At 39.4% G+C, this 27,370-nt stretch overlaps 1 protein-coding gene across 1 annotated transcript in view; it reads right to left on the minus strand.

Annotated features, from left to right (window-relative positions):
• The window catches only part of NSMCE2 (NSE2 (MMS21) homolog, SMC5-SMC6 complex SUMO ligase), a 214,032-nt gene that overhangs the window by 97,717 nt on the left and 88,945 nt on the right, over positions 1–27,370 (minus strand). Inside the window, 2 exon segments of the mRNA XM_082719719.1 lie at positions 10,474–10,510; positions 10,512–10,561. Coding sequence (XP_082575845.1) covers positions 10,474–10,510; positions 10,512–10,561 — 87 coding nt within the window.

A 27,370-nucleotide genomic window follows, 5' to 3' on the forward strand; every position in this document is an offset into this window, starting at 1 on the left:
CTACTTTTGTAGTCGCATATGTTTATGTGACTACTCTGGCAACAAAGCTTGGTGGCCTAACCCAACAGGCACTTGTTTTGCTCAGGAATCTGCAATCTGGGCAGGGCTCAGCAAGTGTGGCAGGTCTCTGTTCCACAGAGTGTCAGTTGGTGCAGCTCTCCCGGGGCTGGAACATCTACTTCCAAGATGACTCACTCCCTGTGCGGACCAGCAGGTGCTTGCTGGCTGTTAGTTCCTCTCCACCTGCTTCTTTCCACAGAGCAGTTTAGGTTCTCCACCGCACGGTAGCTGAGTTCCAAGTGCGAGTGTCCCAAGACACAGAAAGTGGAAGCTGCGAGTTTCTTAAGGCCTGGGCCCAGAAACTGGCAGTTACTAAGTAGAAATGGAATAGACTTCTATCATAGTCTCCTGTTAGGCAAGCACAGAACCCAGAAATCAAGGGGAAGGGTATAGCTCCATCAAATGATGGCAGTGTCAAAGAATTTTGGGAGCCATGTTTTAAAGTCATCACCTTCCTCTACTAGACTATGTGAGCTCTTCTAGGACAGACATGGCATTTATGTGCTGAGTGACTGGGTTCATTCCCAGGCCAAACTGTCTACACAGAACTTCACAGTCTCCATCAGTCACTTGTACCACGGAGGTCCTATTCTGGACAAGTCAGCCACATCAATTAGCAAAAGAATTAAGGCGCAAAGAAAATTAGCGTTAAAGTCACACAGCATTAGAAATGGGAGGGTTTGGGGGCACTTGGGTGGCTCAGTCAGTTAAGCATCCGACTCTTGATAGAGTTTGGCTCAGATCATGATCTCAGGGTCCTGTCACTGAGCCCCATGGTGGGCTCTGCACTCAGCATGCAGCTTGCTTGTCCCTCTCCCTCCACCCCCGCCGCAACCCCCCCCCCATCCTCAAATACATAAAATAAAATCTTCCAAAAAATGGAGGATTTTTATGAGCTAATCATATTAACTATGAGCTATCATAGTAGCCATGAGCTAATCATATTACAGTCCTTCATTTTGCCAAACAGAACCCAAACACACACACACACACACACACACACTAGGGCACATAGATAAAAAATACAGCAAAGAATCTATGTGGGTCAGTTATACAAAAAATAGCAATGACTCAGAATTTGTTATATATGGTAAATACATTCTATTTACTTACTTACTTGGCTTTTTTTTTTTTTTTAAAGCAAGTCAGAGCTATTTAAACCAAAGAATCTGGAGGGGCGCCTGGGTGACTCAGTGGGTTCAAGCCTCTGCCTTCAGCGGCTCAGGACATGATCTCAGGGTCCTGGGATTGAGCCCCACATCGGAGCTCTCTGCTCAGGAGGGAGTCTGCTTCCTCCTCTCTCTGGCTGCCTCTCTGCCTAATTGTGATCTGTATTAAATAAATAAAATCTTAAAAAAAAAAACAAAGTGTAAACCAAAGAATCTGAATGATGAGTATTGTTGATTTTCTTCTTTCAAAGGGGACACTATTTGCTTTTGCAAATTGGGTCCCACTCACAGCAATAGTTGTAATTTAATTATTTGATGACGCACATGTCTTGGTAAAATGTCTTGTGGCACACTGATGACTCAAATACCAGGCACTGACATGCATCTAGCCATTAAACAGAATATGAAAACATAAGACTTTAGTTATTAGACTTCCTTAAACATGACTGAATCATGAATGTGAACAGAAGTATCGGAGTTTGATTTATTAAATGTAAATATGAAAGTCAAAGGAATGAAATAATTTGACATCAGTAAGGATCAGACTGTAAGCCTAATTCCAAAAGGTAAATCTTGACTAAATAATAAAGGAATAATAAATTAGCTTGATTTCAGAGAGATACCTAATTATAGCTTTAGAAGCACACACTTAAACAGACCTGAAAATACTTAATCTCCTTTAAGCTTCTGAGAAGCTTCCAAAACACAAGATAATCTAAAAATAAACAAACAAATAAATAATTGGTGGGATCTGTCAATTAAGTGAATACATTGTACAAGAAAGTAAAATCAGTTTTCCCCAAAAGAATGAATTTTTTCCCTCAAGATTCTTCTTGTGTGGTGGAACATTTAGGAAATGTAATTTCCTACCTGCAATACCTTGTAAATAAGACTGCCTATATGACCTCATTTCAAGCAATCTGGAGGAAGGGCACAATATTAACGTAGCGATTCCATAATAAAGAGAAGTTAGATGGGATGCTGCTTTTATAAGACAAACCATGAGATGTATTTATAATGTGATCTGTACTGCCTACCCTATGTTTATGCAGCTACTACTTCTTCCCCAGCATAACATTTGAGACACTGAAAATCTACAACAGATTAGAGATAAAGTACAAAGTAAAACAAATGAACAAAAATCTCTTAAACTCAGTACGTTAAAAAGCCAGACTCTGTGTCCTAACCCAAGCCTGCTTCTCCTTCTGGGGTCTTTGTCTTGTAGTAAAGGTATAGTGTAGTATTCTGTAAAGGGGAAAAAAACCCAAAAACAGAAACAAAAAAGTTTAGTTTACAGGTCAAAGTTCAAATCTCAGCTCTGACACTTTACCCCTGTCAGATCTTGGGCAACTGATTTATTGTTGCTTAAAAAGCCAGTTTCATTATCTAAAAAACAGGGTTAATAATTTTCAGATAGTGGTAAAGGTGAAATCAGGTAATTAATGAAAATAACTATGACACTGTCTACTATATAACAGGCTCTCAAGAAATGGTTCTATTATTACTTGAATTTGTTAATGAGCTCTTCTGTCCAACCTAAGTTGAAAATTTGAAAATATCACTGTCCCCAGCACTTCTTTGAGCTCCACATCTACTCAGACACTAAATGCTACTTTTTCTACTAAGCAAACTATTACTCCTTCCATTGTGTAAAAGACTGAATTTTCTTCTCTTTGCAGTAGTGAAAAAAAAAAAATCACGTCTTCCTACTAAAGCCCGTAATAGAATTTCCCACTGTGTCAAGCATCTCAGAAAAACCAGTTGGCTTTTTGAAAAGATGTATGTATTTCTTAAATTCATTTCTGGGCATTTATGTTATTATGTTACTATTGAGAATAAGATTATTTCCTTGTCTATTTTGTCCTCCTTGCCATCATTATACTTTCTAAACATATGGCTGGTATATAAGACAGCTACTGACATTTATCTATTTTGTCCTAGAGCGGACTACCTTACTCCACTGTCAATTATTTAAACTTTTAAATTACGGAAATAAAACATTTTTATTATTAAAACTTTGAATATACATATAAATAAAAATTTAAATCATTGGTAGTCTCACCACCAAAGGTAACCATTTTTTCTTTTTTAAGATTTTTATTCATTTGGCAGAGAGAGAGAGAGATCACAAATAGGCAGAGAGAGAGGAGGAAGCAGGCTCCCCACCGAGCGGAGAGCCCGATGTGGGACTCGATCCCAGGACCCTGAGATCATGACCTGAGCCAAAGGCAGAGGCTTATTAACCCACTGAGCCACCCAGACGCCCCTAAAGGTTAACCACTTTTAATAGCTATGTATATATCCTTTCAGATTTTTTTCCATATGGAAGTATCAGATTTATTATATTTTATAAAAATAAGATATTGTACATGCTGTTTTATTGTAATAGATACATAACTAGTATACACAAGCTAATAGTAATGTTATAATCAACACTTACCAGCTGTCAACATAAATCTTATTTAAAGATCAGGATTCAGACTGATTTAAAACATAGAAACTACTAAGTGTGTGGAAGAGATATGACAAAATAAATGAAAATCAGGAGAAATTATAGCTATAATTGCAGACAAACCTGAATTTATGAGAACAAAAGTTTAAAAAAAAAGTAAAAGTGGGTTATTTTTCATTAAGTGTTCACACTCGATGAGGAAATACAGGTTTCGTGCTATAAACATTTCCACATTTTAAGTTAAACTAAACTTAAAAATAGAAGGATCACTAGAAAATCAATGGTATTTTGAGATGCTAATAACATCCCAGTCCTTTTTAGGATAATTAAAATAAGTGGGCTAGGAAAATCTGGGAGGTTATAGAAAGATGTGCTGTTTTTGAAAAATATCTTGTGAACATATTCACATTCCCATACCAGTATATGCACAGGTGTAAAATAGTGTTTCTCAGTGTTTTTAAAGTCCATGTCACCTTTAAATAAAAAAAAATTTTTAATCCCATACTTAAAGTATTAAAACAATGGCAGATTTGGCGGGGGAAATTTGCTTCAAAGAGTCTCCTCGCTTAGAATCTTCTGCCTCCTGGCCTCAGCGGTGTGGGAAAGAGAACGGAATGCGGGTCAAGCTGATGAGCTTTGCTTTCGGGGTCACAAATGGAGAAAAACCAGCCTTGCAAACACTTTTTGATGAAAACTGAGTGACATCTGAAGTCCACTCATTTGTTTTGGGGTAAACAGGGAAATCTTTTACTCAAAAATTCTTCAGGGTGATTTTTTGGGAAGTTATTTTGGCAACAGAATGAAACTTGAATTCTGAACCCTCCCGAAACATATTCTGGCAAAGACTGGATGCAGGTGAGAAAAGCACCCCTCACAGGCTCCCAGGGGATCTGCAGCTGCGAGGAGGGAAGCTATCACCCAAATTTATTCTTTGGACCGATTAGGTTTAATTTCTCCCTTCCCTAAATTCATCTTCAGAAACCTGTCTTTTGAGAACTTTAGTAAGTCAGAAAATCAAGAGACATGTTTGGTCCAGCCTAAGGATTGAGAAAACGGATTCTGGCACCAGATGGGTTTAAATCCCGGCTCTGGCAGTTATTAGCTGGTTGCCCTAGGGCAAGTTAGAGACCTTTCTGTGCCTGTGAGCCCTACCTGTAAAGTCTGCAAAGGACTACCCGTCACTACCTCAGATGCCTATTTGCAGTACTACACGTAAAGCCTCAGCACGCTATCTAGCATGCAGGAAGCGATCCAGAACGCTTGCAGAGCTGGATTTATGTATCAAGTAATGACGCTGGGCTTACTCCTGGATATTTCAGTTCTTCCCAGATGAAACCCTCAAATAAATCTTGTCAATATGCTAGGCTTTGTTGAATGTTTGCAAGTCTGAAGTAGCTGTTTTTGTCCTCACTGTCTTGGAGGTGAAGCAACATCATCCTTCAGGTCATAAATCTTTCCAAGCACTTTTACTTCTGACATGATTGAAAAGCTCTGACAGAACATAATGTAGTACAAGTAGTCACTGTTGATTTCTTCCCATAGTTTGGTTTCAATTTCTAACATTTAAACTCCTTAGTTCATCTGGAATGTATTTTAATATAAAGTTGAAGCTTGGGATTTAAAATAGTGTTAGAAAACATTAGCCAATGGTTCCAAATTTTTTCTGGAATAAGCCAACTTTTCCCCCACTGATTTGAAATCTGTCACACCTCAAAATCATATATGTGATTATAATAGTTATCTATTTATTGTTGTTCTCCCGCCCAAATAAGTTTTACAAAGAAAGGGAGTTGGTTACTTGAGTTCACTGCTGGATCACCAGAGTACTGCTTGGCTCACAGGAAAGGAAAAGGCTTTCCTCTTAAGATCCCTCAACGTGATTACCATATTACTGATTTTCTAATGATAAGCAAATGCTACATTATGGAAACAAGTCTCAAATGTTCATATTTTCCATTTCTTTCAATAGGCTCTTATACTTCATTTGCTAATATTTGATTGAAGGTTTCATACATTTAGTTTTAAGTGACAGTGTTCTTAACTTTGAAGAAAAAGAAAAAAAAACACAATTTGGTCATAGCCATTTTAGTTTCATAAAATAAACAAGACCATTTTCCATATCTTTGCATGCTTTGAAGTAGATTAAAAAGCACAGGAAATACCTGCTCCTTTAAGATCTGACAGAATTTACTGATAAATATGTCTAGGATTTGTACTTTGGGGGAGGCCTTTCTTTTAATCCTATTTTTGTCAATTTTAACTATCCAAAATTTTATACATTTATTTTTGGTCATTCATTTTGTAGGTTGAATTTGTTGTCATGGGTTAAAAATATTTCTTTTCAAATGTACTTTTTAAAAATTTCCTCTGCATCTATGGTTATATGCTTTTTTTTTTAAGTAACTCTGGATCAAATTATTATGATTGGATTTAAAAAAAAATCAATTTGAATACATGTCTTCTACCAGAATTGGGTTGTTATTGAGTGGTAGTGAATATGTTTGGTTTTAATTTAAACTATACTCTGCTTTTTATGCTTCTCAATTGTTTTTTTCCTTACCACCATCTCCTTAGCCATATTAAGATGTTCTCTTCTGACTCATGGCCAATTAAGAAATTTTTCATCTCATTTCAACACGAGTACTGCTTAACTTAAAATGTCTTCATCCTCTTTCTTTACAGAGGCCAACCCTCCTTGTGCTCCTTTGTCTTCCTGCTGCCTGCCAAATTGTTGAAGCATTTTATAATTGTGGGTCCCCATTATCACTGGTCTGTTATATTAGTTTTATGAGGACTCATCTACTGTTCGGATTATGGCTTCCTACTATAATAACAACTGTTATTCATAAGTAATTCCATACAACTTAAGATACCCTATTTTGATTTCCTCCCCTACTGGCTTCTTTATTCTCATTACTTGTTTGGTTCTAGATCGCTCTGCATTTTTGTTTTTCAGCACAAGTACATGAATGGGATGTGCCACAAGCCATTCCATGTCAGAGGTGATCTTTTTGCTGCCCTTTCAAAGAAATGATACCTCCGCCGACTGTAAAACGTGAACCACAGCACACTCCCTCCAATGTGTAAGCCGCCGCTCCGCCGCTTTCCACACATGATGTTAGTACGCGACTGGGTATAAATCAATTCTTTGGTGGTCATCTCCCTCACTCCCCCCTTTTCCACCCCCACACATCTGGATTTTTATTGTTTACTCATTTTTTAAGTACAACAATTATGTGAGAATATATTCAAAAGAGAATTTTTCATCACTTTTTGTTAATGACCGCTTTATTGAGATAGAATTCATGTGGCATAAAATTGATCTCCATTATTCTCTGCTAGCACCTCTGAGCCCTTTGCTATGAAGTTCATGATTCCCTTTAGCAAAAGCGTTGGTGAACGTATGAGACAGAGTATGTCAGCTCAGGCTACCATCTCGAACCAGAAGCCTACCCAGTACATCCTGAAGCCGGCCGCGGCTGCCACACTGCTACTCCTCCCTTTTGACCCTCGGGCTCCATCTTGGGACATCTTTTACTTTCTTTATACTCTTTGGCTTTCTCATCAGATTCCTCTTCTTTCTCTGTGGTTTTTCCAGGTCCCAACCTCAGCCCCTCCTCTCATTCAACATCCTCTTCCTGGCTCCAAGTATTATCTCTGTCGGTGCTTCTTCAGCCCCTCCCCAAATACTGTCTCTGTACAAACTTCCAGCCATCAGCAACATCTGTCATTAAGCACAGTGATTCTTACCTACAGGGATAGCCTGAAATTTCTGGAGCGGCATTTACAGCCTGAAGAAGCACTTCCGCCCAGGACCTTTGTTTTGAGCCACAGCTGTTCTGTCTCTGGCAAACAGCACCATCATCCCCTGAGCCGTCCACTCCAGAAGCCTGGAAGTCATCGCCGCCGGACTTGAGGACAGAGATGGTGTCTTGTCTACTTCACTATCATTCATCAGGATGTACTAGATAGGCTTTGGGTTCAAGATGGTAACCTGAGCTTATATAGGAAACTTCACAGGTTCCCCACTACTTAGCTAAAGGGAATCAGGAATCTTCACATCGAAGGACTCAAGGGTGGCCAGCGAAAGAATGAAGAGCGCCTAACGCACAGCAGCACAACCAATCCCTACTGAAGGAATGAATGCAGTCAAATACTAAATTCTGCGGTTTCCAATTCATTTTCTTTCCACTCATCCTCTTTCATCCATATTCAGTAGTTTAGTTAAAATCACTACTATTGTCTGCTTGGCTTACTGCCAAAGCCTGTCAGCCTCCAGTCCCGCTTCTCCCAACCCATTCTCTCCAGGCTACAGCACTTTCCCTCACAGATCAATCCTTATCCCCTCAACTTAAGGCTCCTTAAAATCAAAGCCCAAATTTCTCAACATGATACACAAATGGATGATGCCCTTGACTTTATACACAGCATTTCTTCTACTTGGAGTAATAACTCAGGTATCACTATAAGGAAAATTTCTTGAGGTCCCAAAGCTGAATTAAATACTCATTGGATGTGCTCCCCAAAGTATCCCACATTTCCCCTACTGCTGCATCCATGTTGTATGGTAATCCTGTTTATTTGTCTATCACCTCAACTTTAATCGAAATGTTGATGGGTGGGCCATGGTCCTTTTCACCTTATCTCAGTGCCCCGCACGGTTCCTGACACAGAGTAGGCATTTAATGGGCATCTGGTGAATGAATATATTTTCAAATCCCACAAGAGACCATGCAAGTAGAATTCCATCACGGGGGATGGAACTCTCCCATGGAATTCCATCATGGGAGAGGGATTCTGAATCCAGCTGAGAACCATAAACAGAAGTTAGGAGTGTGTGAATAATGTAGAACTGTACCCAACATTTTATGTGCATATACATTTGTTGAGGGGAATTTTGAGACTGTCTAAACAGGCAATCCTAAAAAGTTAAGAACCGCTTGGTTAGGAAGGACTATTCTAAAGTGTATTATAAGCTAACAAAAACAAAATGTAGATACACACACAGACACACAGGGATTGATCTAACACACTGAGCTCCAGGGTAACTTTTACTGAAAAGGGACAAGAGGCAGTCAGAAGGCTGCAGGAGGGTGGAAGAAAAATATGCCAGGAAAGAACAGAGAGAGAAGAACTTCTGTCTCTTCAGCCACTTGGCACAGGGTCCTTGTGCGGGCAGGGTGTGAAAGGGTGGCTTCCATACAAAGGGTCTATCAGGATCTGAGGACATCTGTCTCATTTTGACAGCTGGAAACTTCAGCTTGCCATTACGCTACTCAACTTCTGGCAAGTTCTGTTCTACAATCCGCCTGTCTTTTCAGTTCTGGCTAGTGAATCCCTAGCTAGGCTCTGACCTTCAACAGAAGGAAAGAGAAAAAGGAAACGGAAGGCAGTGGGATGGGCTTATGACAAGGGAGAGCCGGGAAGAGGAGGTCAAACCCTCACCACTTCTCGGTGGCCCTCCTTCCCTGGTTCATTCTACTCCTTTATTCATAGTACAGTTTATGGAGGGATCTTGACAAGTTATCAGGCACTTCAGTAAAATAGTAAGATGTATGTGAGTTCTGAAAAATACAGGTAGTTTTGAAAGTTCTGGGTGTTTTTTTGTTTTTTGTTTTTTAAATAAATGCTGGCCACGTGCATCCTCTCCTCAGGTAATTAAACATTTAATAAAAGATGGGGATATGATCTTTATTTTTTTTTGGTAAGCTCTCCTTTAGCACAGAACATACCAAACTGCCAGATTTGTTCTAGAAAATGCTCACTTTTATCTAAGATGCTGTACTAATCCACAAACGTAGGACAGGTACATCAGAGGGGTGATAGGCTTGATTACTTTGTGTTTCAACGCCACTGGGCCTAACTTCCATGACGGTGGAGTCCGTAGGGGGGCTACGGATCTCCTGTCTACGTTGTCTCTGGCTGTGAAACAAACCTTGCTTACAAGGGGATGGAAACTGGACCCTGTCCTCATTAGCATCATCTTTCACCCAGAGAAAATGAAAGCCCATTTGGCAAATTGGGTCAAAAGGCCTGGTGAATTCGTTGATTACTCAATTAGCATCAAGGTAATCAGGAACGGTCCACAACTGCCTGTCTAGCAATTTAGCCCCGTATCATTTAACAACACACAAGAAGAGCTTGGTCATGATGTACATGGATAGAAGCCTCATGAATTTATTACACACACTAATAATCCAACAGTGTCTAATTCTACTGCAGAACTCCAATTGTATAAATGGACAAAATCGCGAATGTTAAAAGAAAAATACATTTTAAAAACCAAGTTTGTAAAAACTTCTTTTTAAGATTCTATATTAATCTATCTGGAATTTTTGTGGGACTTTAATCTACTCATAAAAATATATTATTTCAAATAGCACTGACCACTGAAGATTGCTCTGGGTAAATTCCTGATAAATTTATGGTAAAATTTAGAGGTCACTTATGCTGGCTGGAAGCTGGGGTGGAAAGGAAGAACAGGAGAAAGGGGGAAAACTCAATTGAGTAAAGTTCCCCCTACCTGACAGTTGTCATATTTGAGGCAACATTCACTTAGAATTCCTGCATTCCCTTAAGAGTTGTAATGGGTTGTGCCCTGTTATCTACTCTGATACCCTTCTTAGCAAGAAATTGCCGTTAATCATTTATTGAAATTTGGTCTAAGTTCTGTTGTATTCATAGATGAGCTGAACATGTCACATGTGTGGTATATGAAACCCTTCCAAATGCTATTGGGGCTGTTTTGAGGAGAGAGAGAAAGATGAGAACGGAAGAAAAAAATTCTATAACCTCGTTCATTGCCTGCTCTACTTGCATCCTTATCCTTACTTAATCTTGTCGACCTCATTGTGTCCTCCATCTTCTTTAGGTTTTGCTGCTGCAAGAGAGACCAGATTAGGAAGTGACTTGAGAATGATGCCAGGATCAATGTGGACAATGAGATGAGAGCCAGAGTGAAGCCAGAAGAGGCTGAGAAGCCAGACTTGGAAATGAGTTGTCAGAAATCCTCATGATGTGGCATTGACAATATATAGTCCATCCCTCTGGACAGGTGTGAAATTTGCTAAACCAAACAAGTAATACTCACCCAGAAGAAAAGGGTCTACTCTCACTGACATACTATGATTTGTACTCTCTAGCTGAAATGTGCATGTTATGAAGATGCTCTTAAGGAATTATCTGGGCAGAATCATTCAGTGACGTGTGGAATGGAAAGGCCACATGAAGCATGACATCACGGATGGGCATCACCTGGGAAATCCAGCAGTCCGCTCCAACAGATACCCTCAAGGTAGCATTTACCTTGATGGACCTCACAGACTCTCATACCCGATCTCTTTGACTGGACCCAGGAATGCAGACTCATGCTAACAAAATTCACAAGACACTGATGTATTAAAAAAAAAAAAAGAAGAAGAAGGCGACTTTATTATTTACAGTAAACAGCAGAAGAATCAGGCTACTGAATGCCCATCAGCCTGACAAGTACGTCATCTCCTTGGGAAGGCAAATTTCTGGAGGGAAGCTTGGTGAGCATGGAAGCAGAGCAAGTGGAGTTATAATTACACAGGATCCCAGCACAAAATGCAAGAGGTTCTGCAGCTCTTCCACGACAGGGTTCGCCACCTGCCAGGCAGGCTGGATGCATGCCTCAACCTGGCAGGTGTTAGCGGCCAGACCATGCTTTGTTGGGTATCACAACACTCAAATTGATTGCTTTTCTTTTTCTCTGTTTTAGAGACAGAGAAAATGCTCTTCTGATGGAGATTTTGTATGTTTGCATGTTTTTAAGATGCTAGTACCCTTAATTATAGTCAAATCTCACTGTCCAAGGAGTCTTTATGTTTCTTAGGTTCATGTTGACTCTCTTGGATTTAATCTAGTTGATGTTCATTTCCTACTTCAATTTTCAGAGAGTAATTTCATTTTCCTGCGTTCTGAGATCAAAAGGGGCACCGCATGGTGGACTCCACCTCTGCCTACAGGTTCCACAAAGTGTCAGTTAAATTCAAATCAACCTGTATTTGCTGTGCCAACTTTATGCCCACTGCTGTGCCAGGTACAAAATAACATTCAAAAGAGCCTCTAAGGAAATGTTATTATTTCCTGGAGGCCTAGAGACTTTTACTCTCTTTAAGGTACAAGAAACAGAAATGTAAGCCCAACACTGTCTTGTTCCCTTTAGGAGCTCCAGCCTAGTGAGGGAACAAGCTATATGTTTTAAGAAAAAAAAAAGGTACTGTGCCAAGTGGTATGGAGCATGGCAGCAGGAGTACCTTTTATACTTATGGGCAGAGACAGAAGTCACATCTTTCAGTAAGTGATTTAAAAAAAAAAAACTAAATAATAATGATGATTACTTTAAAAAAAATTAACAGTGAAGCACGAAATATAGGATCCTTCCTTTCTATTTCCCCATCTCTGTTCTACCTTTCAAGACTGCCCTCAGTAGTTTGGTGAATACTCTTCCAGATCTTTTTTCTATGTACAAGAAACACACACACACATACACACACCTGCAGCCCCAAACACACATACTTATATATGTACACAAACATCAATTTATGTATTCTATAACATAAAGAATTTATGTATCATGGATCCCAGTTATGTAATACACACACATGCACACATCCATTTATGTAATAGACACATGTGGGAGATCGTTCTATATATATTGTTCTACACTTGTTCTTCTACATTTAATTCTTTGTTGTCAATTATGACATGTATATAGAAAACTACACAATAAATATGCTGTTTAGAAACTAAATTTCCCTGGAGAGCCGTCCCCAGGTCAATAAATAGAAAATTCTGAGTACTTCAGAAACTCCCTGCATCCACTGCCCCCAACCAATCATCCAGCTGTATTTTATGTTCATCATTTCTTTAGCTTTCTGTATAGATTTACTACCCATAAGGCAGGCAGAGCTCAAATTCGCCTACATTGGCAAATGCCCTTTGGGCTACAGCAGCTTGGTTCTTCAAACTTCCTGTGGACTCTTGCTGTTCCTTAGATTTCCTTTGATTTTCTGCCCTTTGCTGCTCTGAGGATGTTTTCTTATACATATTTGAGAGTTTGGATGGTTTTCAGCAAGAGGATTGCTCAAATAACCCAATGGGCCGTATTTCCAGTAACAGAAGTCTGTGTCACTTCTCAGTTCCTACCTATTGTATCCTAGCTCCTTAGGGGTTATGAGAAGCGAACATCCCTAATTTTCCATGGCACAAACAGTGAGATATGCAATAAATGCATGAAGAGTGAAGAGTGAAGGAATGGACATGAGAATGAATATATGGTTACTTCTGCTCTTGAGGGCTTGATGGTTTCTTTCTTTGAAGGAAGGTAAGAATGCAGATGTGTAAAATGATTTGACATGAAATAATATGAGGCAATAAAGCAATATGCTTAAATGAAATCACTTCCACTCACCAAACATGGAAAGATTTCCAAGATATATTGTCAAGTGGAAAAAAGAAAGCCGTGACAATGTCTCTGTAGAAAACAGATGTACCTATATCTATTTTCCACATGTGTAAACAGGTGTGTGGATATGTGCCCACACACATTCTTGTTTATACACAGAAATATGACTGTAAAGACATGTCACAGTGGTTCCTTCTATGAACTGGGATTGGGAAACCAGGAGTTATCTTTTCACTTTTAGATTTCCTACATATTATTTTTACGTGAGGCAATGTATTACTTTTATAGTTAAGGGAGAAGATTTTAAATTACATTCAAGGGCAAACATATCTGACAGAGGAAATGAAGAAGAAAAAGAGATAAGACAAATTATTGGAGAAGTCTTCTTCAAAAAGGTGGGACTTGAAATGGGTCCTGTAGGGACTGCAGAGTTCACACTGAGAGGACAGGGATGGGGGAAAGCGGGGGACATGGACAAGAGCTGTGTCTGAACAGATGTTAGGCTAAGAGATGAGAATGGTAGCTGAGTAGGACCATAAGGAAGCTCCCCTAGCTAAAATTAACTCCAGTTTACACTGAGAGATATGATTACATGGATACAGCAGGGCCACAGTGCAAAATGTGGAATGTCATCAATATTAAGACTTTATCATTGGTCTGATGGAAAACAGAAGTCATCACAGGTTACTTACAAGGTAGTAATACAAGATAATACTAACCTCAGGGAGTACTTTGTGCAGAATGAAATTGAACTTGAAAAAACCCTAGTAATTTGTAAAGTGTTGGATCAGCAATTATTATTTTTTGTTGTTGTTGTTGTTTTTTCTTACTAGGCAAGAGTTACATTTTATAGAGATTATCATGGTATTTCTTTTTTAAAGATTTTATTTATTTATTTGACAGAGAGAGAGCACAAGTAGGCAGAAAGGCAAGCAGAGAGGGAGAAGCCGTACGGGGGGAAGCGGGCTCCCTGCCAAGCAGAGAGCCCGATGCGGGACTCGATCCCAGGACCCTGAGACCATGACCTGAGCCGAAGGCAGAGGCTCAACCCACTGAGCAACCCAGGCACCCTATCATGGTATTTTGATACAGAATGCACTTCAGGGACAGACAGACTCAGGGCAAGGAGATTCCTTAGCAATACAGGGCTCCTGTAAGAGCTCGCCCAGTTTTCACAACTTGAGACATGCAGATAACCGCTCTGCCTCTCAGGTCTGTTGTTAAGGGTTAAATGTACATAAAACGGCTTGGTCGCAAAGTATTAGTTCATTTCTTCTCAGCTGTTATTATAGTCCAGATGTATGTTCATAAAGATCAGAACTGATGCTCTGGTCACAGGAATGAAAAAGATAAAGCCAGAGGTGCCTGGGTAGCTCAGTAGATTCCGAATGGATTTTGGCTCAGATTATGATCCCAGGCTCCTGGGACGGAGCCCCACATTGGGCTCTGTTCTCAGTGGTAGTCTGCTTGAGGGTTCTCCCTCTCCCTCTCCCTCTGTCCTCTCTAGAATAAATAAATAGATCCTTTAAAAAAGCAAAAAGCTAAAGATAAAGCCAAAGATTTTTCTAAATAAATAACCTATAAGGATCTATTTTGTAGATGAAGAGAATAAAAGAGGAAGAGATGATTTCTAGGATTCCAGCAAGGGAGACTGGTGGAATGATAATGTCCCTGACAAAGATCTACCCCGATCTGTGATCCACAACATCTTTGGAGTCAGAATACTCAAGACCACGTGACTTTCACCTCCTCCAGCTGGCACTCTCAATCCACAACCCTCACCACTTGGGTTTGGGGTAACCTCCTTACGTTAGTACAAATATGTCCTGAAATCTTTTATATATATATATAAAAGTGAGTTTTATATATATATATAAAAGTGTTCCTAGAGAAGGAACACAAGCAGGGGGAGTGGGAGAAGGAGAAGCATGCTCCTTACTCAGCAGAGAGCCTAACATGAGGCTCTATCCCAGGACCCTGGGATCATGAACTTAGCTGAACTCAGACGCTTAAAGACTGAGCCACCCAGGTGCCCCATGTCTTGAAATAATTTAAAATAAAAGTGCACTTATATTTATTTTACTTTGGAAAAAAAATTCAAGAATATATTAAAAACTTCAAGACAATGGGGACATACAAAATCACAGATTACTCATTTATTGCAAAACTTAGCAGTACTATATTAAAAATGAAAATGAGCTCCACTTTTGAAGGAAAAAAACTTCCACATAATTCATACATAAAATATTTGGCAAATTAAGCACCTTTAAAGTTTAAAATTATTTGTGTTTAGATCATACGAAGTCCTGAATCACAAAATTATGAAACCAGAAAAGATAAATATCTTTTCTGGTTTCATAATTAATAATAATAATTAATAACATAATGATTTTTATTTACTGTGTTTTAAAAATTCTTTTCTTCTAAGTTGACTATGACTTCTGAGGTCCATGTTATGTAGCCTTAAAGCAGAGTTTACTATAGCTTTAAGGTATTCCTGAAGTCTCAGTTGGATACACTTTGTTGCCTAGCTAAAGGTCAAAGGCTTGAGGACTATTACATGATACAAAACAAAAATTCAAAAAGCTTAAAGCTCATGCTTCAGATTCTCTACTTTTCTGTAAGGTCACATCTCTGCAAAAGATGACAGAGTTGGCAATTGTGTAACTAAGCCTCCAGAACTAGTTAGGACTCTGGAATGTGATCATGTTTTGCAATATACTTGGTCACCATCATATGAAAATCTTGGGAAATAATGTATCTTGTTTACCTGCTAGTTCCTGTCAGGGAATACTCATTTAAAAGACTGTTAAAAGTTCTACATACTTTAGGGCCTGCGTGGCTCAGTTGGTTAGGCATCCAACTCCTGGTTTTGGCTCAGGTCATGATCTTGGGTTCATGAGATTGAGCCTCTGCATCCGGCTGCAGGCTCAGCAGAGAGTCTGCCTGGGTATCTCTCTCCTTCGTCCTCTGCCTCTCCCCACTGAACTCATTCTTTCTCTCTCCCCAAAATAAATAAAAAATTAAAAAGAAAAAGTTCTAGATACGTGAAAAGGTAAAAACAAAGAGGGGGAAGAGGAAGAGGAGGCAAAGAAAAGAAATCCATTATTCTTTCACAGTAAGATGGGAAAGGAAAGTAGGAGAGGACGCAGATGAAACAAAATTGGCTATAAACGGCCAACTGTTCGTTGAAGGTAAAACGCTTACACAGAAGTCCATCCATCTTCTCCTGTGCCTTCAGACTGAGCCTCCTGGAAACACGCCACTATCACATGTGGATTATTTTGAGCCAAAGACGCTCGAGGCCCAGAAGAGTCAGGAAGAGGTTTTTATCTCCGGCTTAACTGTCTCTAACAATTTAAATAGAGGGCCTGCTCCCAGAAGAGAACTATCACCAGAGGTAACTACAAAGAGTGTGAGCTAGGTGTGATAAGCTCGGGGGAGCTGACAGAGCCTACTTATTCAAAGTCCTGTCTGTGTCCCATGGTCTCTGCAAGGTATGACAAACATTTCTTTACCAAGCATCAGCGCTTCCCATCTCCCTTGAACTGTCTTCCTCCCCTTTGAAGCCCGACTCCTGCCACCTTCTCTTTGGCTCAGGATGGCATATAAGCTTCAACTGCCTGTATCTGAGCCTCTCATGACTTTGTGGAGCTCCTGTACCTATGCAATTAAATTTGTTCTTCTCCTATTTAAACCTTTCAATCTCCTGCTAATATTATGTCAATCTAATTAACAGACCAACCAAAAGAACCTAGAAGGGTAGAGGAAAAAGATTTCCTCCCCATACCTACTTTGTGTATTGAATGTTTCATAGTAAGAAGTTTCAAAAAGGCATACACCCAATTTTTCAAGACTAATTTCTAACTCTACAGCTTTAAAAAAAAGCCTATCATAATATTAAGAACAACAAAGAATATGCCACCTTGAGAACACTGAGTTAAGATTTCTAGAGTTCCTGAGCCTTATCTGCTCAACAAGAAAAATGATGCTGCATGATAACCCTGACTGTGCTTCTAACACTTGTATAAAGCATTTTCACATACATTATCGCAACTGATCTTTAGAATAACACTGTGAGATCTGGTGGGTAACACTTGAATTTATGAAAAAGAAATAAAAGGCTCAGAAGAAATAAGTGATTTTCATTCATGCACTCATTCATCCGTTTCACATTTACCGAACACTTTGTATATGTCAGGCAGATTGGTCCTAGGTGTTAGGAATTTTAAGACAAAAAAATGTGAAAATGTGATTCTTTCTTTCGAGAGGTGCTCAGTCTAGTAGAAGGGACAGATTATTATAAACAGAATCATATGAAGATGTGATGCATGCTACAATGAAGTGTTTTTAAAAAAAAAAAAAAATTTTTTTTTTTATTTTTTTACCATGACCTGCCCATAGAGATACGCTTTACCTTCCAACCCAGCATATAGAACACAAGTTTAAATGGACAAACGTTTGCATGGTGCATGTGGTATTTTCTAATCTACCCTGTTTTCTCTTACAATAAAATCCTGGTCACAATCGTTTACAATGATGTCACTGTTCACTAGCGGGTTGTGACCTACAGTGTGCAGAAGTGATAATCACAGTTCTGAGGTAACACAAAAGGAAACACAAACTCTGTTTCAGGCACTGAGAAAAAGCTTTCAAGGGCTTGCTCTGTGAGCGCTTAACAATTTTAAAGCGACAGAACTAGAACAAAGGTCTTGAGATGTTTGAATCACTTTGTTTTTACAATCACTGCTGTTTTAGGCTAGCCAAATACAAAGCGGCTACTGACTTGTGAATCCAGATCACCTACAGAACAAGCTGTTTTCCTGAAGAGACATCAGCAATCATTCATTCACGTTTACTAATTCCTCACTGTGGCACAGCACTTCCTGTAGATTGGCTCATGCTGCTACTACCTGTAAACCGACTACAAACATCCTGCAACCATACGGCTTCTTCTATGACTAACAGCCCTAAATATCTGCTCTCTCAAAAATGTTCTAGAATGAAGACTTAAAAAGCAAGAGACCAGGATTATATGGGTTAGAATGTAAACTCAGATACTGTCGTTTTTATGGACTGCCCATCTACACTATGATTTTGTTCGGTGCTTTAATCTTCTCCCTCAAATATTTACTGTCCATGCAGGGTAGCTATACCTGGTGTGTACTGAGCTCAGCGAAGGAAAGAGCTAGTAAAAACAGATGGCTCCAGAACTAGTATCTCATGCTGCTGCCCTCTGCTGTCTAAGAAAGACAGGGGCAAGATCAGGGAAACCCATGCACTTGGTATGGCCATGCCATTTCTTCCAAGAGAAGTGTTTCCATTTTTTTTTTTTTTTAAGATTTCATTTATTTATTTGTCAGAGAGAGAGAGGAGCGAGAGTGAGCACAGGCAGACAGAGTGGCAGGCAGAGTCAGAGGGAGAAGCAGGCTCCCTGTCGAGCAAGGAGCCCGAAGTGGGACACGATCCCAGGATGCTGGGATCATGACCTGAGCCAAAGGCAGCCGCCCAACCAACTGAGCCACCCAGGCGTCCCAAGTGTTTCCATTTTTACGTATGTGTTTTGAGAATCTCTTTGCCCAAGTGCACCAAAGACTCTTTGTGAATCTGACCTAGTCCATTAAGTTCTTTGTGTCTTTTATCCATTAAGCAATAAAAAAGAAAAGGTGCTTTCCTACATCAGCGTATGATCAACTTACAATGGTACCACTATTCATTGGGTAGTCAATAAATATTCATCAAGGATACTGATATTGATGTTGAATAGGAAATAGACAAAAGGAAGAAACTTAACTGAACTACATGAGATTTGGAGGAACTACAGCTGTTTTTCATCCCTACTTCCCCAAAGGGAAACATGCTTTGAATATTAAGGATAAAAGATTTTGCTGGCTGAAGTCTGAGAAAATAGTATTCTTAATTAAAATCAAACTGAACTGAACCACCCCCAAAACACCAACCAGCATTTGTGCCTTTAATCATATAACTGTAGGGTCTTAATAAATGGAAAGTATTTGGGGCTAGGCTTTATAGGTATTAACTCAGTAACAGAGGACTAGCCAGAAGGAAATGAGAATTAACTTCTGAGAAAGTTACTGAAAAGCATAAACCATTTATAAAGACATTCCGATCTTTAAATGAATCTCCTTGTTTGGAAGACATGTTTAGGCTTGATACCTTTGAATATTTAAGGAAGTCTGAATAGGCCAATAAATTACAATCTACAAGGCCTTAAAAAAATTTTTCCTGTTTTAGACTATACAAAAGAGTTATTTTAAGAACACTAACTCTTTAATTTAGACAACCAAGGATAGCATTTTCAAAAATCTGTAAATATTCAGAGAATCAAATGATAAAACACTAAGACAATCAACAAAAGATATGTAGCTAAAAACAATACAAAACAGACTCCTGACTTTAATCTATAATTATTCTTATATGAAAAAAAAGAACTAGGAAAAATATATATGCTGGCCTCTCTTTTGAGGATAAAGCTGAATTTCACCTAGGACATTAGCTTGGTATGATTTCACTTTACTACTCAGTTCCAACTTTATACGAAGCATCTCCAGATGAGTGCACTCCTTTAGGCACCTCAAACTCAGTGTGTCCGAAATGAAACTCTAATTTGCTAACTTTTCCTCCTTGTCAACATTCCCGAACACCCATTCTTCTTAATTAATTCCAGTGACCTCTAAAATGAATATGTACAACCAAATCTACTGGAAAGGAGAATAAAAAAATAAAATAACAAAATTTCTGTACTGGGGTACACGCTGAAAAGTATTCAATTACTAAGGGGTAATTAGTAGGTGTGATAATAAGGTGTGATTTAAAAAAAAAAAAAAATGTTGAGACCAGGAACCTAATCTAGTCCTCCTCATTGCCTTTAGGCCATCAGTCTTTCCAAGTGCTTAAATTCTCCCTCCAAATCCCTTCTCTCCGTGTTTGCATCTCTGTTCCCACTGCCATTTTGGTCACCAGAGTCCCCACGTCTTGCTTGGATTTGTCATGGTTGTCAATCTTGTCTCATTTCTTGCAATATCTTTCTTCTAACTCACCCTTCATTCTGCCTCTGCTAGTCAGATAATATCTTCACTAGTCAGATAATATCACTCATCAAAAAAACCAGCAATGCCCACAAACACCTAACAGTTTTTAGAGCTTTCTATACTCTTATCTCAACTTAGGTAGGTAGAATTTAAAAAAAAAAAAAGGCATGAACTTCAGGCCTACATTTGAGTTTTGGTCCTGCCTCTTACAAGCTTTGTGACTTGGAGGGAAATCACTGAGGCTTTCTGAACTTTTACTTCCATCTCTGAGTTGTGCTATAAATAGCTTACAAACTGTCTTGTAAGTAAAATGAGATTACAGATGAGAAGAACTTAGCGCACAGCCGGGAACACATAATTGAGCATCAGTTGTCCGACACCCTACTAGCTCTGGGTCCCCATGCTACCACTGCCCTCTGCCTATTCCCATACACCTGCCCCGTGCCAACCCCCTACTCCCTAACCCCAGCCTGGCACGTTACACACCAGCCCCTCTGGAACATGTGCTTTCTTCAATACAAAATGCACTCCCAGCTGCCTGTGGGTCTGATTATACTATACTCCCAGCCCCACATACCTTTGCTGCTTTCTCTGAGGGAAATTCCACCCATGTCTTAAGGCCCAGCTCAAATGTCAACTCTTCCAGGAAGTCTTCCCTTCGCTCTGCTGATCAGAATTAACCACTTTTCCTTTGTGTTCTCCCTGCACACTGTCTGTGGCTTTACTGTAGTATTTATTTATTTTGAGTCCTACTCTTACCATTATACTATGTGTATGTATATCTCTCTCTCTCTATATGTGTGTGTGTGTGAGTGTGTGTGTGTGTGTGTGTGTGTGTGTTACCTGCATAAATTATAAGCTTCTTGAAGGCAGAAAGCATGCTTTTCTTCTTTTTATTCTCAGCAATTAACACCTTATACAGGAATGGATTTAATAAATGTCTGCTGACTGAATTAACAGATGTATGAAAACACTTTCAAAAGAGGTATATTTTTACCAGAACAAAACACCAAACACTTGTTCAAACCCTTGAAGTAATTTTTGGAAGACAACTTCTTCCTGAAAGCTGTATCATTATTTAATCTTTATAATACATAAATTTAAAATAACAAAGCAATGACCTAAAAATGGTACCTTTTGATAGTGCAGGTTCAATTGCATAAGTTATTTTTAAACCACCAAATTGACTTTTAAAAATGATAACAGTCATTATTATCAATGGATAGACTACCAATGAGTATTAATAGACAGTAATGATTCAAAGAGGAAAAAAAATCACAATACATTAACAAAATTGAATTTTAGACCTCATCTTAAAATCATGTTTCCAAATATTTAATCAGCTCACAGCATAATGAGTGAAATAATAAAGACACTGGGCTGATCTCAAATTTGCAAGTGTATATTTTACAGGAAAAAAGACTAATGGAATACAGAAGATGTTGGTATATGGCTATCTCTGCATGGTGGGATTATTGTTTTTTTTTATTTTTGTCCCCTATACTATCTGAATTTTCTACAATATACACAATTATATAATTAGCAAAGTAATTTTAAAAAGACTGAATATAAAGAGATTTTAATTAAAGCTCAGTCAGATTTGCAAATACTTAAGAGTCTTACTAGTCCAGTAGAAGATTTCCTGATTATTAATATTAATCTCCATATATTCAGGTAGATGTCATTAAAAAGTGAAAATTAATGTCATAGTTTAGAGAATGATAATAATAAAAGTTTTCCTTAATTGTAAACAGGAAGCTGAGTAAGTAAGCATTTGACTAGTTATTTGCTAGGCAGCAAAGCGCCGCTCTGGATGGGGAAAGGCTCAGCTGGCCTTGCAGCCTAGCCACTCGTCTGCCACGTGACCTGTTCTCTCAGAGCTGCAGATACCCCAACTACAAAGCAGGGGAAACCCCCACACTCTCCCTGTTACCTGCAGAACGGACATTGACAACATTTATACAATCTCTACTACCAGTGTCTAGGACATGGCAGGTCCCCTCCAATCTCATGTCTCCTGGATCTGGAGACTGTCCACTCGACTGGAAGATGGATGAGGAAGAGTATGGGCGGCTCACTGTGACCCCGAGGGAACCTAGAAAGTCTGGCGAAGCTTGCCAGGTGGCAAAGGCTGATTCTGAGACAGACCGTGGGGGGACGCAGGTATCTCAGACTGCATCAGCCATGCCGTGAATGTGGTACCGACTGGTAGACACCTCTGTGAAGTAGGATGGGGCCGCTGAAGGAAGTTAATGGGGGTTGGGACACAGAAAGAAGAGAGAGAGGGAAGAGAGAACAAGTTTTGAGGCACAGTGCCATTGAAGGGGGAGAGAGAAGAGGAAGCCAAGGGAGAAAGCAGAAATAACCAGACTGTCAAACAGGGAGGAGTAAAGGGGAGAAGGAAAGTTGTCTCTTCCTCTCTATCTTCCCCACAAATTTCCTCCCCCCATCACAACCACATCTCCAAAACTATACCTTTATTCTCAAGAGTAACTCTCATTCCCTCTCTGACAAGTGGCATTCCTTCCTCCAGAGTCAGGAAGTAAAAACCTGGGAAAACACTAACCTAGAGTGGCCTGCAATGCCCAAACTGGTCTCTCCAATCCCCAGCGCCTCCAAGCATCAAGGACGAGATCTAGAGGCACTTGGGTGGCTCAGTCAGCTAAGTGTGGGCAATCAGCTCAGGTCACAGTCTCAGGGTTCTGGGATCGAGCCCTGTGTCGGGCTCCCCACTCAGTGGGAGTCTGCTTCTCCCTTTCCTGCTGCTGCTCCCCCTGCTTGTGCTGTCACATGTGCACTCACGCTCTTTGTCAAATAAATAAATAAAATCTTTAACACACACACACACACACATACACACACACAGACACACACACCAAAGGATGAGATCTAGAACCGATCCCAGACGACTGCCTTCGGCTCAGGTCATGATCCCGGAGTCCCCGGGTCGAGTCCCGCATCCGGCTCCCAGCTCCATGGGGAGTCTGCTTCTCTCTCTGACCTTCTCCTCGTTCATGCTCTCTCTCACTGTCTCTCTCTCAAGTAAATAAATAGAACCGATCCCAGTTACAGATATGAGGTGGCTCAGTACTGAGAAAGCAGCCATTTACCCCTCTCTTTTCTGTTCCTGGCCATCTCCACGTCCTTACTTGCACTGTCTTCAATTACAAAGGATGCACTGTCTTCAATTACAGACAACCCACGCGAACGTCCCATGATTAGAACTCACCATCTGATAATTGTATGGTCACCTTCCCCTTCCAGTAGATTTATAAAATGTTATTTTAAAATGTCAGGATTAGACATGTTTAAAAGAAAGTTCACACAAAGACTGGGGCACAAGAATATCTAGTCAAAAGTCACAATGCCCTCAGGGTAGAACCGCATTTCTTTCCACAGTGCCTCATCTTGATTACCAACACAATGGTTTAATGTGTGGAGAAAAAGCTCAAGACAAAAATGTTTGATTCTGGCTTTCCTGAAGAAAATTGTATGCACTCTTTTTTCTTACAAGTAAATATAAAGTGGTATTGAATCAAAGTGTAATTAATTACTAAATGTTATATATGTGGTGCTAAGTGAAGGCAACTTCAGGCTCAATGATACACTTCGATTAAGCTGTAACAAGTCTATTAAAAATTCACCTTTTGGAAATCATTAGCTGAAAAATTTTAAAAACCCACAAAACTCATGAATATTGTACCTGGAAATGCACTCATTCTCTCTGCTTCAGACTCCCCAAGCAGAATGATCATTTGCCTACAACGGCCCTAAGCTGGGCTGCAGGGGCTGAAAACCACAAGGTCCTTGCAGACCACTCTGTCCAGCGAGGAGGTACAATTTGCTCCCAGGTGAAGACAAAATACTTTCTTATAAAATAGGCCAAGAAATTAAAAAACACCCTACCAAATAAAAACAACTGTCCCCAAAAGCACACAATGAAAGAGAAATGTGCCAGACACTTCCTTGGAGAAGTGTCTTTGCTCACTGTTCCTTCGAGCCCTGCCTCTCCAGGGAGGTGTTCCACCGCTAGGATATGGGCACAGGGCGAGCTGACGATTTCCACTTCGACTTCTGCGGCAGCTATTGGGAACCTGGACAGAGCCAAGGAAGAAACAAGAGCAGCAGGCTCTGGATAACTGTTTCGTAGTGGTGACTATAAAAAAAAAAATTGTGGGGTTGGAGGTGCATGGAGTTTAAAGGACAGAAAGAGGTTGTTAGAGAACTTAAAAGAGCCACAAGATGAGAGGAGGAAAACTGCCTTCAACTGAAGGAAAGCTTTCCTCTTAGCTGAGCTGTTTCCAAGCACTGCCCTCTGAATGGCAGAACCCAGCACCGGTTTAAGAGCTGATTTTAGTCTCTGAGGTCATGTGAAAGAACACGAAGTCCTCAGACTCAGCTCATTTTAGGGATTAGCACATATAGCCTAAGAAAGATATGCTGGGTATGTGGTAAATCACTCTCAGAATTAGCCTACTTAGGAAGGCACTTTGTTTCAGCAGCACTGATTTTAGCAAAAGGACTCCAAAGTAATCACTCCTCCTGGAAAAATCTAATGTTCCACAAAAGAGATGCCATTATCACTGGTGGAATGACCTCCCGTTTTCTCGCACTCTAAGAGTTTTTTCTTTTCCCTCAGTAAAGTCAATCAACAAGAGGCAGTTTATGTGACGGTTCAGGGCTTGGGCTCTGCAACCAGATTTCCTGGGTCTGGATCATGAATATGAAGTTGGGCAAACTGCTCACGTTCTATGAGCCTCAGTACCTTCCTCTGTAAATGGGAATGTTACCGTCACTTACACTTCCTAGTACCCTGAACAGACCTGGTATATATAGTAAATGCTCAAAGAATGTCAAAAGTTGCTACTGCTTTGTTTTCCAAATGTCACTACTGAAAGTCATGACATCCTTGTACCTGGACTTAAAAGAAAAAAAAAGAGCATATGATGAACATAGTTAATAATGCGCTTGCTTATCTGCCTCTCCAAGTGAAGACTACTTCTTGAAGGCTTATTAATTTTTTAATCTTAATTAATTAAAAAATTAATGTAACTTTTTATCTTGCAAGGTTCTGGCATTTACTAAGAGCTCAATAAATGTTTGAGTACAGAAATGAATGAAAAGAAAGGAACAAAGTTTGGCAGGCCAAATAAGATCAGCAGCTGTAATACTGGTCTTACAAGCAAATTCAGATTTAATGAGCTTTTACTGAACACCTACTTTATGCTGGGCGCTGCATGAAGACTTGAGGTTATCTTCATACACTCCTATGGGCAAGACACATGTACATAACTGTCATAGTCGCAGACTGGCCACTGAGCCATGCTGAGATTCATTTAGACTAGACTTCTCAGTTTACAGCCTGAAGAGTGTTGGTTAAATCTCAAGTTAATTTTCAAGCCAACAAATAACTCATTTATAGGTCTCCAAAATGCAGCAAGAGAGTGTCAGTGAGTCCCGACACAGGTGAATGCTACAGCAGGTCCTGGCATTCTCTCCTCTGGATCTAAAAGAGGATGACAGGACCCCTATGGGATACAAAAAGCACTGTGGGGATATTTTTCGCAGTCACAGAGCCCAAGTCAGAAAGCCCTGCTTCAAAGGACCTCTTTAACCACAGAATAAGGAACTATGTTTTATATTCAAGACTTGGCAGCAACTCAGTTTTCAAATGTTAGGTTTTCATGAAATCACCATACATCTTGGGTAAAATTCAGATCGATCTCTGTCTTTTATTTTTTATTTTACTGGGAACAAAATTTTAAGCCAGCATAAGTGAATAAGTGGATTTCAGTCTTCTCAAAGGGCTCTCTGGGTGTGGCTGAGATCACTAACTTTGAAAACTTAGCAACACAGGATACATTATGAGTAAGTTCTTTGCTTTTTTTTTTTTTTTAAATGATGATGCTAACTCACCAGATCCTTCTGAAAGAGTCCTTTTATTAATTTCAATGAAGTCAAGTAGAGAACAAGTTGTAATATGAAACACAATTTATGCAACTATGTTGAAATTCTCTGCCAGAATTACATCTTCCAGTGTAAGAATCTTATGGTAAAACAATTTCAAAATAATATCAAGCATTAGGTTAGCCTCATTTTGACTTTACGATATCATAGGAAAACTTTCTTTATAGATGATTGAAATCCTAAGGCAAAATGATAGTGCCTTTAAATAGAAAAAAAAATTCATGTTCCCACAGTTTATAATAAGAGAGTTGAAACTAAGCCTCAATTGAAATTATACTGTTAGGCAACTCCAAAAGCTAAACACAAAAACATGTTAAAATAAAAGATTGCAACACCATGGGAAAACCATCCTCATACATACACTTTTAGATTCTCAGCCATTCCTGACCCCAGCCCAGATGAGACCAACCAATCCTTTATAGGTTTTCCTACAGTCAGCCAACAAATGGCTCACTCCCTCCTGAGCCGCACGGGTTACTCAGGGAAAGGAACGCAATACATTTATTTAAAGAGCCAATAGAAATCCCGTGGGTGGGTTTGGTCTGCCTTTCAAAACCAATGAACTTCCCATTATATAACCTTTAATAACAAGAGAGGACTTTACAAGTCATACACCCAACTTAACTACAAGGCAGGCTATGTTACATGCCTCACCGTATTTTAAAAAAAAAAAAAAAAAAGGAAGGAAGGAAAAAAAAGAAGAAGAAAGAGAAAAAGCTTTCAGGATGGCACGTTTCCATCTTGTCAGGTAATGACAGAAATTTTATGACTACTACTTGGTAGTACTACTAAGCTCCTTTTTATAATGATTTTCAGGAAGTATGATATTTTTGATCAGAAAAGCCCAAGCATCTAAAACAAAACCTCCATGACGTTTTATTCTTTATAAGATAAAGTAAGTCTTTTAACCGCAGGAGAATTCTGAGAATCTAGCTTTTCCAGAAAGCCCAAGAAAAATACTTCAGTTTCACCATTCTCAAATTCATTTGACTTTGAAACAAAATAAACATATTACTCTATTTAATATCATTGCACAAGCAAATTCACAAGAATGAAATCTGTTCAGAGTTCCTAGAAAAAATGTAGCAATACAGGCTGCCAACTTGTTCAATGTCAAGCTCTAGGCAGTATAGCAGCACTAGCAGTAAATGACTCAGAGTGAGTCACACTTAAGCTATTTTTGCTTTTAAAGTACTGCCAGGCACTGTGTTAATATTCAACCCAGAGTAAATTTAGCCCA

Source organism: Mustela nivalis (assembly GCF_964662115.1).
Source record: "Mustela nivalis genome assembly, chromosome: 2".
Taxonomy (NCBI): Eukaryota; Metazoa; Chordata; class Mammalia; order Carnivora; family Mustelidae; genus Mustela; species Mustela nivalis.